Source organism: Scomber japonicus, chromosome 8 (assembly GCF_027409825.1).
Source record: "Scomber japonicus isolate fScoJap1 chromosome 8, fScoJap1.pri, whole genome shotgun sequence".
Taxonomy (NCBI): domain Eukaryota; kingdom Metazoa; phylum Chordata; class Actinopteri; order Scombriformes; family Scombridae; genus Scomber; species Scomber japonicus.
The window spans coordinates 15,706,027-15,718,954 of record NC_070585.1 but is presented as its reverse complement, the minus strand read 5'-3'; the positions used below and the strand labels follow the sequence as shown (position 1 = coordinate 15,718,954).

Genomic DNA, 12,928 nt, shown 5'->3' with positions numbered 1-12,928 from the left:
TCTCTCACAGCTCTGTTTGCTCTCAGACAGCTGAAACATAAAAAAAAACCTATTGCTATGAGAATTGCATAATGCACAATAAACCCTCAAGATTAAAATTAGATATTAGCTAGATTGGGCTGTATAAATAAAAAAACTACATGACTTGATCCATGTAGCCAAATTTAAAGTGTAAAATAGGCAAGCATGAAGTAAATATCCAGCCATATACACTTCAAACTCTGCAGACAAGTTATAGCCACATTTTAAAATGTAGGGGGAAAGGGAGAGGGCGTTGCTAAAAATGTTGTAAAACTGTGAAAAAAATGTAAAACTTTTTTCATGTCAAACCGTAAAAACCCATTTCATTTAGTGATTCTCTTCTAGGCTTTTACACAATGTGTTTACAGTAAATAATAATAAAAAAATAAAAAAAAGTTTTCTTTGCTATGTAGCCTAGTTAGCTTTGTCAGATGACAGGGGTTGGTTGTCACATTCATAAACATTGAACTTTTTTAATTCAATTACAGATTTCCTACATTTTTTTATATTCTACCCATTAAAATAACATAAGGACAACCAACCCCATAGTGTGTGATTACCAACCTCATGATGGAGGCTGTCACAGGTGCACTGGACATAATTTAACGGTCCACATCTTCTGAACAGAATAAACTTAAGGTCACTCCTACTTAACACTGTATACTTCCATGATTACACACTGAAAGGGAATCTATGAAGGCTGCAGTTTTTGAGGGATTCAAAATTAAAGTTGCTACTACCAGTTGGACCACAGTGTAGACTATATGACCGACAAATTCATGTAAATGTTGAGACTGGCTGTAAATGTGGCACAAAACGCAAATGGCCGACCGTTAGCTATCGTTAATCTAAAACTCGTGTATTTAAACGAGCTGGACCTTAATGTAGACTCATTAAACCTAAATATTTGATGATTATTACCTTACCTCCAAAATCACAGCACTCCTTTCCGGGTATCTTCATGTCGTCTGTCGATAGTTTAAACAGACCTTGACTCAATAAATCCCCACTAGCTATAAATCTGGGTCCGTTATGAGGCGTTTCCTCCACTATGTTAACCTCTGGCACCTATGAAAAGTCTCCTTATCGCTCATTTATATTTGAATTAAAAAATAATGCTTAGAAATGCAGGGTTGTATGTCCACTTAAAAACAAACTTCCTAAATCTCTGCATAGTGGAGCACTTTGGATTTGGCGTGTTTTCGTCTCCATGGCAACCGTATGCTAATATCAAGGTCCTGTTCTTCACGGACCAAAAAATAATCTCTTTAACACTGGATATGCTCTGTCCACGTAGAGCTTGTTAAAGTTTGACAGAGTATTATGTCAATCGAAAGCTATGACAGCACTGGTGGACAAGAGTATACGAAGGAAGGATGTTAAATCCAAATGCAGCAGTTTAGCAGATGTAAAGGAGGGGACTGTTACCCCTTTTCCACCAAAGCAGTTCTATATGAAGGTATATTTGTGTCTTTATTATTCAATCAAAAAAGGGTTGCTTCAATCAAAACATATATTTTCAATAAAAAAAACCTCCACTCCACTTTTTCAATCAAAGAAAAAAAGTGTTTGAATGCAAAAAAATAGGCCTATTTGAGACCCAATAAAATGCATTAGAACACTTTTTTTCTTTGATTGAAAAAGGTTTTGTTGTAATCTTTTTGTGTTTGGGCCATAATATGGGTAGGACATTTGTGTCATTATTATTCAATAAAAAAAAAAAGGTTGCTTCAATCAAAAAATATATTTTCAATAAAAAAGAATCTCCACTTCAATCAAAAAAACCTTTTTCAATCAAAGAAAAAAAGTGTTCAAATGCATTTTATTGGGTCTCAAATAGGCCTATTTTTTTTGCATTCAAACACTTTTTTTCTTTGATTGAAAAAGTTTTTTTTTGATTGAAGTGAAGGTTTTTTTTAATGAAAATATATTTTTTGATTGAAGCAACCTTTTTTTTTGATTGAATAATAAAGACACAAATCTACCTTCATAGTTCTAGTGCTGGCTAACTCACAACACAAATATGTATGAATTTCACCATCAGTCAAATGTTCAAGGGATAATTCACTCCTTATCTATTCACCACTATGCAGTCTTGTTTGTTGTGGTTGGTGTCAATCACCTCGCCCCCTGCCCTCTACCTTAAGCGGTTCTTTCTTCTAGTCCAGCAAGGAACTGGTGTTGTTCCTTCAATTCTTTCAGTGTTCTTGCCGCATAATTTGGTCATGTTTGATATAGCCTAATCTGTACATTTGCAGTTTTGTATATTTGAAAACAAACCTTTTTCAAATGTAAAGCAAAGTTAAACATTAGTAGTATTATATTATCACTCGAGATGCAAATGTCTTTCAGCTACTATGTCATTCTGTTTTGATTTTTTAAATTAATGTCAAAGTTGTCAAAGATTTAAATCTTTTCATTGTCACAACATTTTAAAGTTCCCCTCCTCTCAAAAATATGTTTTTCTTCTTGTTCCTTCAGTTGGATGTTTGAGCTTCACTGTGCAGAATGATGTATGCCAGAGTTTGGCACTAAGGCTGTTTTCACATTCATCAGCTGAAAGTACAGCATTTATCTATGCTCATCAAAAATCCAGTTTTAAAGATTTATTACCAATAGTCTGGAGCCAATCCTGGTCATGGAAACTTGAAGCCTCTATAGTATATAAACTGAGAATGCACTTTATAGTGAAGTGGGAGATATCTTCTGTGAAATATTTAACTTTGAAATAAAATATTTTTGGTTCACAGTCTCTAGAAGTTTTAATGAGGCAGAAGTAGATGCCTTTTTAAGGACTTTAACATGGAAATCTTACTTTTTGTGGAAACACACACACACACACACACACACACACACACACACACACACACACACACACACACACACACACACACATTATTGTTCCAAGCAGAGTATTTTTATGTCTTAATATGTGCCTAAAGGGGAACTTTATGTAATGTGCATAACAGTGGAAGAATTGCTCAAATAGCAATTACACAATGTAAAATAGTTTGTTGCAAGAAAAGTACTGCATTTAGCTCAATTTAAAAGTATCAAAAGGGGAATATACTTAAACTATGAAATGTAAAAGTACTCGTTAGGTAAATGGACACCTTTCTGAGTTGTAGGTGTTATATTATTAGATTGTTTTATAAATTAACATTTAAGCAGCATGTTAATATTGTAGCTGGTTAGTGGAGCTCATTTTAACTTTTTAATATACTGTTGGGTAGTATAAAAGGATCATATATTTTGCATTAAAAAGCTGCTAAAGCAACTATACTATCACTGACTGATAAATGTAAAGTACAATATTTCCTCTGAAATGCTGTGGAGTATAAGAATGTTATAATGTAGCATTACATGTACCTCAAGATTGTGCTTAAGCACTGTATTTGAGTAAATTAGTTCCTTTCCACCATTGTCAGGGTTAGGGTATCCAATATATCATTATAGTGATTTTCCCCTTATGTGTCTAAGTGGTCCTTGATAATACTTGTCTAAGAGCACTTGGTAATTTCCCCAGCAGTCTTTCCCTCAGTGTCTGACATGGTTCCCACTTCTCCAGGTCTCCCATGGCGATTATAGGCTGCTGTGGCCCCTGCGGCCCACTGAGCATCAATGCAACACAATGCAGTTGCCCTCCCTCAGACAGAAAGTATAAGATATTCTCTCTTATATCAGACATATTGCACTTCAGAATGACAATCACTTTGAAGAAGAGAATAAAGAAACTCCTCTGCCCATTCTGTCTGATTTCTGCTGAACAGAGCCCACACAGACAGAACAATCAACAGGCATGCTGTGTGCTACCCCAGCTTATCTCCTTGACCCACTGTCATTAATAGCCTCCAGATTTAATTATGGAATTACACTGAGTATAGGACAAATAGTCTCTTGCCCTACAGTAGCCTAGAGGTCTAATGAATTGTATATGAATTTTTTTTTTCTCCTCTCAGTAGTGACATTTTGTGAGTGGATGATGAAACAACAGAGGGAATAATTATGTGTATTCTTGTGCACTTGTGTGATGCCACATGCAGCTTCAAACAGTGAGCCTCGGGGCAGCCACCATCAGGATGGTATGTGAGAAAGGAGCGCCCTCTACTGTAAGATTGAGGAATCATGGTAAAATAAATAAATACATAAATAAATGGAGGGACATACTGCTTGATATTGAGAGTGCCTTAACGTTTGTTTTTTGCCAGCCTTCTGATTTCTATATATTATATTCTCTACCTAGAGGGTCATTTTGAAAGAGTTTATGATGTGTATAAGCACTGAGCAAGGGGTGGAAGTGGCATTTAGATATCTTAATCCAATAAAAGTTGCAAGAAGTCAATCCAATCAAAAGCAAAAGTAAAAAAAGAAAATCTATGGAAGGTATAGCAAAGTATCAAATATAAAAATATCCATTATGACTGTCAAAGTGTAACACATATATATAAGCAATACTTTAATATTGTAATCTATACTAGTGGCATTTGTCTATCTACTTTATATACCGTTGCATATTGATCCATGGCACTAAATCAACATATCTCGTAAACCCACCATATGTTTTGTAAATAAGTACATATAGGTCATTCTGATGTAGTGGAGTAGAAGTATAAAGTTGTATAAAGTTAAACCTCAAACATGTAACTTGTCATTTTCGAGCAATCTTAATTCTTTTTTTCACCCTTTTTGTTCTTTATTTCTTCTTCTCTACCTGCACACATACACACACAATCTCATGACTTTCCAAGTTCAAGGTATGGGGCTTTTGGAGGAGGGGGGTGTCAGAGTGTGCTCATTGTGTTGCATAATTGATGCTCCATATTACCTTACATCCTCGCTACCCTGGCTGTGCTACAAACAAAGCGTACTCATTAACTATTCACTGGATGATTTTGAACAGAAAAATGATTCTGCAGAACCAGAGTCTGCACTGACGGTGTCTCTCTCTCTCTGCCCCAGGCATCTGATTTCAGAGTAGTGAATAAGACATGTGCAGTCTCCACTGGTCATATTTTAACTCGACAGCAGATCCCCTCACATGTATTCAGTGGTCAGATGATGAAGTACCTGTATATAATGGCTGATGGGGATAGGGCAATAAGCTGTATATTTACATGATATCAATGGAGATGCTAAGGATTATATAGCAAGCAAAGTAGTCAAAATGCATGCAGATTGGTGAGTTATAGAACACTAAATTATTAAGAAACATTTAGTTAATGTTAAAGAATACAGGATGTCTTGTATGTACATGTCCAAACATACAGCTTTTTTATTTGAGCAAAAATAGTTTACTAAATCAAATATAAAAAAATCTCAGTGGCATCACTGTGTGTTCATGGTGCCTTGCCAATGATGAGGATGCTCATGAGGAAAACCATAATGAAGAAGATCCACATAAAGAATCTGTCCATGACTTTAGCAATTTTCTTCCATTCTGCCCCCTTGGCGCATGTGGCCCTCTGCTCTCTGAAACAGTTTGCAATGTATTCAACATTCCGCACCAACTTGGTGTCCACACCTGGGATGCCACTACCATGGCTACAGAACACACAGGGGCCAAAGGTTACAGTGGGGCCTTGGGTTGGAGGCTTTTTCTCTTCAGGGCAGCAGGGAAGCTTTTGGTCCTCAGGGCAACATGGGACTTTCTGGTCTTCTTTACAACAATCACCTGTAGGAATTTTGCCATTAGGGCCTTCATACCTCCCAGGTGCGAAGCCGGAGAGGTGGCTTCTCTCCTCCCTGGTGATGTGGTGCTGGGTTTTCACTCTGGGATGATGTTGTGGCTTAGGGGTCTGTGGCCTGGGGTGTTTGTGGCCTTGCCTCTCGTCATGACTACTTCGGTGTCCTGGTTTACCATTCGCTTGAATGTGGGAGTTGAGGTGCTGGTGATGGACGTCGTCGTGGGGGGAGTGAAAAGACAAGGAAGAGGTAGAGGAGGCAGTAGCACAGTTTTCACCTACCTCATACACAAAGAAAATCTTGGACATGTAGTCAATGATAAGGACTTTGGCCCAGTGTGGAACTGGTTTGGCCTCTGCACCACAGAAGTGGATGTTCATGATGAAGATGGTGAGAGCTGTGGAGGCTGTGACCATGGTCATTGTGGCAATATAATATTTCCCTGTGTAACAGAAAAGACAGAAAGGAAAGAGGTTTGCTCTTAGGACTTAGATATATTTGGTTGTTTCTTATATTTGGTCAATTTCTCATAATTTGAACCCTGAAGTGATGGTTTTGTCCAAGATTTTGGTGCCCCTCCAACTCAAACTGGTAGTTTAAAAAAGACAGACTGACAACATTGCATGTCACTATAATTATTTTCAAGATGCTGCAGTCACATAAAAGTCCCATAAATATTGGCTTTAACACCATCCTAAACACACCTACTCTTACCTATAAGTGGTACACTCTCAGAGGGCGGCATGCTCTCAGCCACCATTAGCTGGAACACCGTGAGAGCCAGAAGAACCGTCACTCCCAGTGAAACCTTCTCCCCAGAGTCTGCAGGCAGGTAGAATCCAAGAGGAGCCAAGAAGGAGATGAGGAAGCAGGGGAGGAGGAGGTTGAAGATGTAGAAGCGGGAGCGGCGCTGCAGCAGCACAGTGTAGGTGATGTCTGGATACGGGTCAGAGCAACAGCCGTACATGATGACGTTCTTGGTGGCCGGCATCCCATGGCACTCCCACTCCACGTTTTCCACAAAGTCTGAAAGGTCACCACTGTCCATGCCCATAATGATGTCTACCTGAAATTAGGAATAAGGATGAGCAGGTGCACACAACTAGCTCCACCCAAAGACATTTACTACATCAAGTTGAATTACCACAGAGAGAGCAGGTCTACACAGTGAGTTCGAAGGCAGTAGTATGTTTGTGTGTCCCCTAAGGTGGTCAGTCTGAGTTAACCCCACTGACTTAAAGCAGAAGTCACAACCCCACAACAACTCAAATTAAAGTTTTGTGTTATGAATCCAATTTAACTTGACCTGATACATTTAGGTGGCACAGATCATGATCACCCTGAAAATCTGGATAAACTGAATTGAGGTAGATTTACCCTCACACATGTGCTTGGGCTTATCCATACCTGGTTGCCATTGTAGGTCCACGAACCAAAAGTCAGGTTACATTCCTGGCTGTCAAACGGGAAGTAGGAGACGTCCACCACACAGGAGCTCTTGGTGATGGCAGGAGCATCCCAGGTAATCTCTCCATCGTAGCGAAGTCTCACGTTGGTGTCCATTGGCCCTGAGAAGTCATCATCAGCCCTGGAAGAAAGAGAAAGTAAAGACACACTGACAAAAGCTCTCACCACATAAGCCATTTATTGAAATGGCAGTGAGCATCTTCTGCTGTTACAGAAGTGAACATAGAACCAGTAAATTGAATCTTAAATCTTAAATCCAAAAGTCAGTGTTAGTATACTTTTGTTTGTGTAGATTGTATATTGTATGATTTTTAAAACTGAGGAACTTGTTTATTTGACATACCTGTACAATCTAAAACAAGCTATTACAATTATTGATGTTATAATAGCCAGATTACAGCCTCAAAGACTGCTTCACACAGATATTATATTTTTGTAGGGCTGTTGTAATTTCATTACACTGTATGTATATCCTTAAAAAGACTAGCAACTGTGTATATCCACATACAATATCTGTTTATTGTTACATGATTATAGCTGCTTTAATACAGATTTATTTCAATATCATGCTTTACTACATGATATACAAAACAAATACATACAAATACAAAACACAGTATGCACATAGTGTATATTCAACATTGTATGAATTCTTTATAACTGACGTTTTGAGTGTATACATATACAAATTGCACATTGTTGACTGAAGAACTTTCTAACTTCAACTAGTTGTAAATTGTTACATAAAAGAAGCAGATTATTTTCCTAAAGTCATATTATAATCTTACAATTATTTATATTATTAGTGAAGCTCCCTCTAGTAATGTTAGTAAGGCTGTGGAAGTTGTTAACTGCCACAGGTGAATGTGTGGATGTGTAGTGCTGCTTCTTGTTAGAACAAAATGTTCTTTATCTATGACAATACAAAGATTTAAGGAGAATTTCAACATTTCATCATTAAATGCCGAAGTTAAGCTTTACTTAAATTTAAAAGTCCTATGTTCTCACATTGCTAGAAAGATGAGGAAATTATAGTGTTTGTGTGCATGTGTGTTTGTCTGTGTGACGTACGGGCGTACTTGTTATAGAGGACAAGATCGGGCCTCCACACGAGGCTACTGGGGATGTGGATGACGTCCAGTCCATCGTAGTCCTCTTTATTCCACTTCAGGTAAGGGTCATGCCAAGTCTGTCTGATCCATAAATAAGCGATCAACACCTGGTTCCTCTCATCCTTGACACACAAACATACACACACACAAATGACTTTACTGATGCGTTTATACGTGCATATAGACACACTAACAGCAGCTTATAGAGTGATAGTTGCTTATTAACTCTCTATGAGCATTATGTGGGCAGAAGGGCTTTGGATGATCACAGCAGTTGAAATCCAGACCTGTCTGTCAATATCAGGTGGATGAGCAGCGTGTCTGGCTGACGAGGTTGGGTGGGGGTGGTTTTGGTATCCCTGCCAGAGCTTCACTGAAGCACTGAACTGAAGACTACATAACCGCTTTGCGTAACAGGACACTCCGACACACATACACACACACATACACACTTATTTGTTGTCTGGCTCTCACTCTTTCCTTTTTAAACATGGCAAACGGACAACAGCAGACAACCTGGTATGCCACAGAGACATTTCATTCAGTATGACTGCTGTTTTCTCTCTGCAAGCACACCCCCCCAAACACAAGTGCACAACACAAGTGCTGTGTGCTGACACAGCAGTGAACCTGAACAGGAACCTGATCTAGCTGAGTAACAGTAGGCCCAGCCAGTACAGTAAGAGTTCCACCTGTCATTTACACACACACACACATCCTGTAGTCATTACTATCTTTAAAGTAATGAAAACTTGGTAAAAATGTAATCAAAATTCAACACAACATCTCATTTTAATGCTTTAGTTCTGGGTTCAGTAAAGTTAGAGTGTCAGTTATGATTGATGGTGCTCTGTATTTGCCAGTCTATAGCAGCTTAGAAGAAGGCAATTTAATTGGGAATGGGAGCTGGAAAATACTGGAAAATAGCCACATATATGGCATTAAAACAGTATTCATTTATCTCTTGGTCTTAGAGAAGAACTTACTTTTTTTTACTAACTTTTGAGAAACTCTTTTGCATTATGAATTTTACCTTTTTTTGCTTTAACTAATCACACTCAACTAAAACTATTTTACTTGTAGACTTCCCTATTGTCTGGTCTAAAAAAATGTGGTTTATTTCTGTAATAAACTTCTTACCATTAGGTTCTGTAAATATATATAGATCTGAGGATATTGTCAATGAGCTAATTTACTCACCATATCTTTGATCTGAGAGAGGGTGATCTGTAAAGTGACGTTAAGAGCACTGTCTGTGTCTTCCACAGGCCTCAGGGCGTTGGAATAATTCTCCATCAAATCATTCAGAAGCTTCTGGGCGTTATGACCCTGAGCCGAGTGAACCACTGCAGGAAGAAAGTCAGATCAGCTGCCATTTTCAGGTTTTAGACGGAACAACGTTTTGCTCTTTGATGCAGTTTGATGTACCAATTCTTCATAGGTTATTATAGAGATCTGTCACTTCTGAGCTTTGATTCACAGAGTTCTCACATTTTCTTTTGCTGTTGTAATTTAGTACCATTTTCTGAAATCAATAGGAAATGATGACTTTGAGAAAATTATACTTAGGCAATAAATGCCATATAGTAACTGGATATTTTTACACTTTATGTAGAGACTATTGTATGGATATTTATTTTGTTTGAATTGGGCTATTTCCAAATTCTTTGGAGATACAGGAGAGGCCAAAAAGTGAGTGGACATTTTGTTCAATGTGAGTTTTTCTATGACAATATACATCTGAAAAGAAAAGACTCCATTTCCACTGAAGCATAGCTTACCTGGTTGAATGATTTGAAAGCCACATGCAATTTTAACGTCTATGTAATTGCCCTTTAATTGCAAGACGCACGGCGTAATTACGCACGTAGCAGTGCATTTAACATTGATAAAAACAAATATTACACCGTTTCTTTTCTAACCAATAGAAAATAGAGGGAGTGAAATGTTAAAACAGTACAGACTTTTGGGTTTTCCTCAAACAAGAGTGTCTAACTTACCATTGGGAAGCAGCATCGCCAGACAGATTATTTGGATCATCTTGAACATCTGCAAGTACTTCCACGACGAAATACAAAAGTAACAGCAAACACCGGTCTTACGGTCCTGGTTTCATCCCCTGATGATCCTGCATGATGCCCAAAGTTTCAGTCAGCAGCAGTCAGCAGGACGTTTCCTGTGGTCGTCGTCGTCGTCGGTCAGGACTGCTCTTATTGCTTGGCAGGGGAGGCCGCATGTCTACTGATGAGACGCGGAATAAAACTCTGGCTATCACATAGCAGCATCGGGACGGAGAGAAACAGGATGCCCTCACCACACACTGGGCTATTCACCTGCCGCTCAAACGCCTGCAGCCAGGTGAGCTGCTGGCATATGCCCACAATTTAGTGCCAATACCAGGGAGGTGTGCAGGAGAAAAAACAGGAGTTTAGCAATATCAATACATCAACCAATCAGGTGGAGATTAAAAAAATAAAGAAGAATCTAAACTATTTATTTGAATTAGAGCTTGGTGATATGGATACAATGAAATATCTTAATATGTTTGACCAAATATCTCGATATCCATATTATGACAATGCTGTAGGGATGACTATTGGTGCTTTCACAAATTATTGTTTGTCAAATAGTCACCAGTAATGTGGATATAATGACTAAGTGGGTACAGACAAATAATAGAACAGGTAGAACAGTCTGCTAAATTCAGAAAAATTACATCACTTTACTGTAATGCATGAAAGCCAGTTAAGAAATAAAACATGTGCCATATCATGATATATGGCCCTAAATTAAAATATGAATTATCTGTTGTTTTCAAGATGATGATTGATTTGATGCATCACAGAAAGTGGAAGCCAATCAGAATAGGTATCAAAATAAAGAAACAATATCTGGCACCAGATATGAATTGGAGAGGCACTTTAATTATTTAAAAATATATTAAAGACAAATTGCAAAATACTTGCAGATACTTGGGGGATTTCAGAGTACTGATGAGAGAAAATGACCATGTTAAACACTTTGGATCTAGTTGGTTGTGACTCCCACATTATTCTTGATTTATAACATTTTGTAGAAGTCGTAGTCATTCTCTGGTTAATTGGTCCTTATGGTTTGTTATTCATGACCTGATTGATTGTATCAAATATAATGTCTCTTAATTTAGTGGCTAGTCTGTCTCCTGTGCTACACCAATGTTCTCTCGGAATATGTTTTTTGTGTTTTAGTGCCACTGATGCTCTTCATATGTTGTCCACCTGTTTGACTTGTTTAACCATTAGCGCCCAAACTAGTTTCCCCTCTGGAGATTATTATATTATCATATCAGAAATATTACCAACTGTAAATGTTAGCCATTAGTACAAAGGTCATAGATCTTTCATACTAAAGTCATTGTGCCTGCAATTTCAGATGCATACTTTATCTTAATAAATGTTTTTTTTAGCTTATAAACATTGCATGATAGTGATCCTTAATGATTCATGAAAAATAACAAAGCTAAACTGCAGTGAGAGAAGAGTGTTGATGGAAGCTATGTTGTAAAATGTATTTAGATAAGTTATCCCCACAGGAATCTTACAATTATGCCCAATAAAAGATAACGATGTTAGTACTACAACCTTACTGTTGCGAGTCAGACACTGTAATTCCCAACAGCAATACTGTGGGAGACATCTCTATTTCTCACCCAGCCCAACATGACTGGAACAAAGTACATTCAAGGAGATATGACATGGTGAAGTCAGTCCTATGTAACCTTCTATACCTTGAAGGGTTTTGTTTGTTTGAAATATCAAAGAGCTCGAATCTCTCTTTGCCATTGTGGGAGCCAGAAAACTCATTATTTCTTTCAATCTTATGTTTCTGGTCTTGTGTAGTATAGTACTCCACTGCTCTGGGAGGCTTGGAGGTCCAGGTTGTAAATCTACTAGAGACATTTGATAATATGAAGTGGAGGAATTAACTTTTGTCTTTTGGGATGATTTCTTAAAAACCTTAGGCTGTTTTAGGGTGCAGACAAATCCACTATGTCACTGTCAGTGATGTTGGACATAAACAACACACTTCCTGTTGATTAGATGTCAAGAAATCAGTGGTAGCTTTGCAGTTTGAAACGCAGCAGATTGTTGCCAATGTTAGTTGGAGAGGTTCACCGAGGCACAACATGCTACCAATCACACCATCTGTTACTATGCTCATTTCAGTTTGCCTCACTTAACACAAGGTGATCTGTACATCACGATACATGCTGATCTTGTTCAGGCTCTAAATGCACCAAAAAAAAGTGCTCAACCAGACATATACCCAACAGCATTGTAACACTACTGTACAAGTCCAAAGTACCACTGTACAGAGAGGCAAACTCTAATATGCACAATCCATTCTCCAGTGCTTCAGCATGCACATTCTTCATCTAAATTGGCGTGCTTGCTCCATTTTCACTGGCAACGTAATTCCCTGAAGGTTAAATTTCTGTTGGTCGTGTAAATTTAGTGCCTCACCCTAGTTTTTATTCAAATGCATGCGCAGCCAAAAATAATAATAAACAAATGTTGGCTGCTACACAATAGCATGCAGAAACACTCCCTCAATAGATTAATATTGTTTAACCCTATGAGAAACTGACAGTATAATGAATATAATTT

At 38.0% G+C, this 12,928-nt stretch overlaps 1 protein-coding gene across 1 annotated transcript; it reads right to left on the bottom strand.

The window, feature by feature from the left end:
• Nucleotides 1–5,357: 5,357 nt before the first annotated feature.
• On the bottom strand, nucleotides 5,358–10,331 carry LOC128363090 (neuronal acetylcholine receptor subunit alpha-9-II). The gene is made up of 6 exons (XM_053323991.1): nucleotides 10,283–10,331; nucleotides 9,483–9,628; nucleotides 8,250–8,404; nucleotides 7,111–7,291; nucleotides 6,418–6,769; nucleotides 5,358–6,145 (listed from the first exon to the last, which is right to left on the bottom strand). Exons 1-6 carry the CDS (start codon nucleotides 10,329–10,331, stop codon nucleotides 5,358–5,360), a joined length of 1,671 nt encoding a protein of 556 aa, XP_053179966.1.
• Between the last annotated feature and the right edge of the window lie 2,597 nt (nucleotides 10,332–12,928).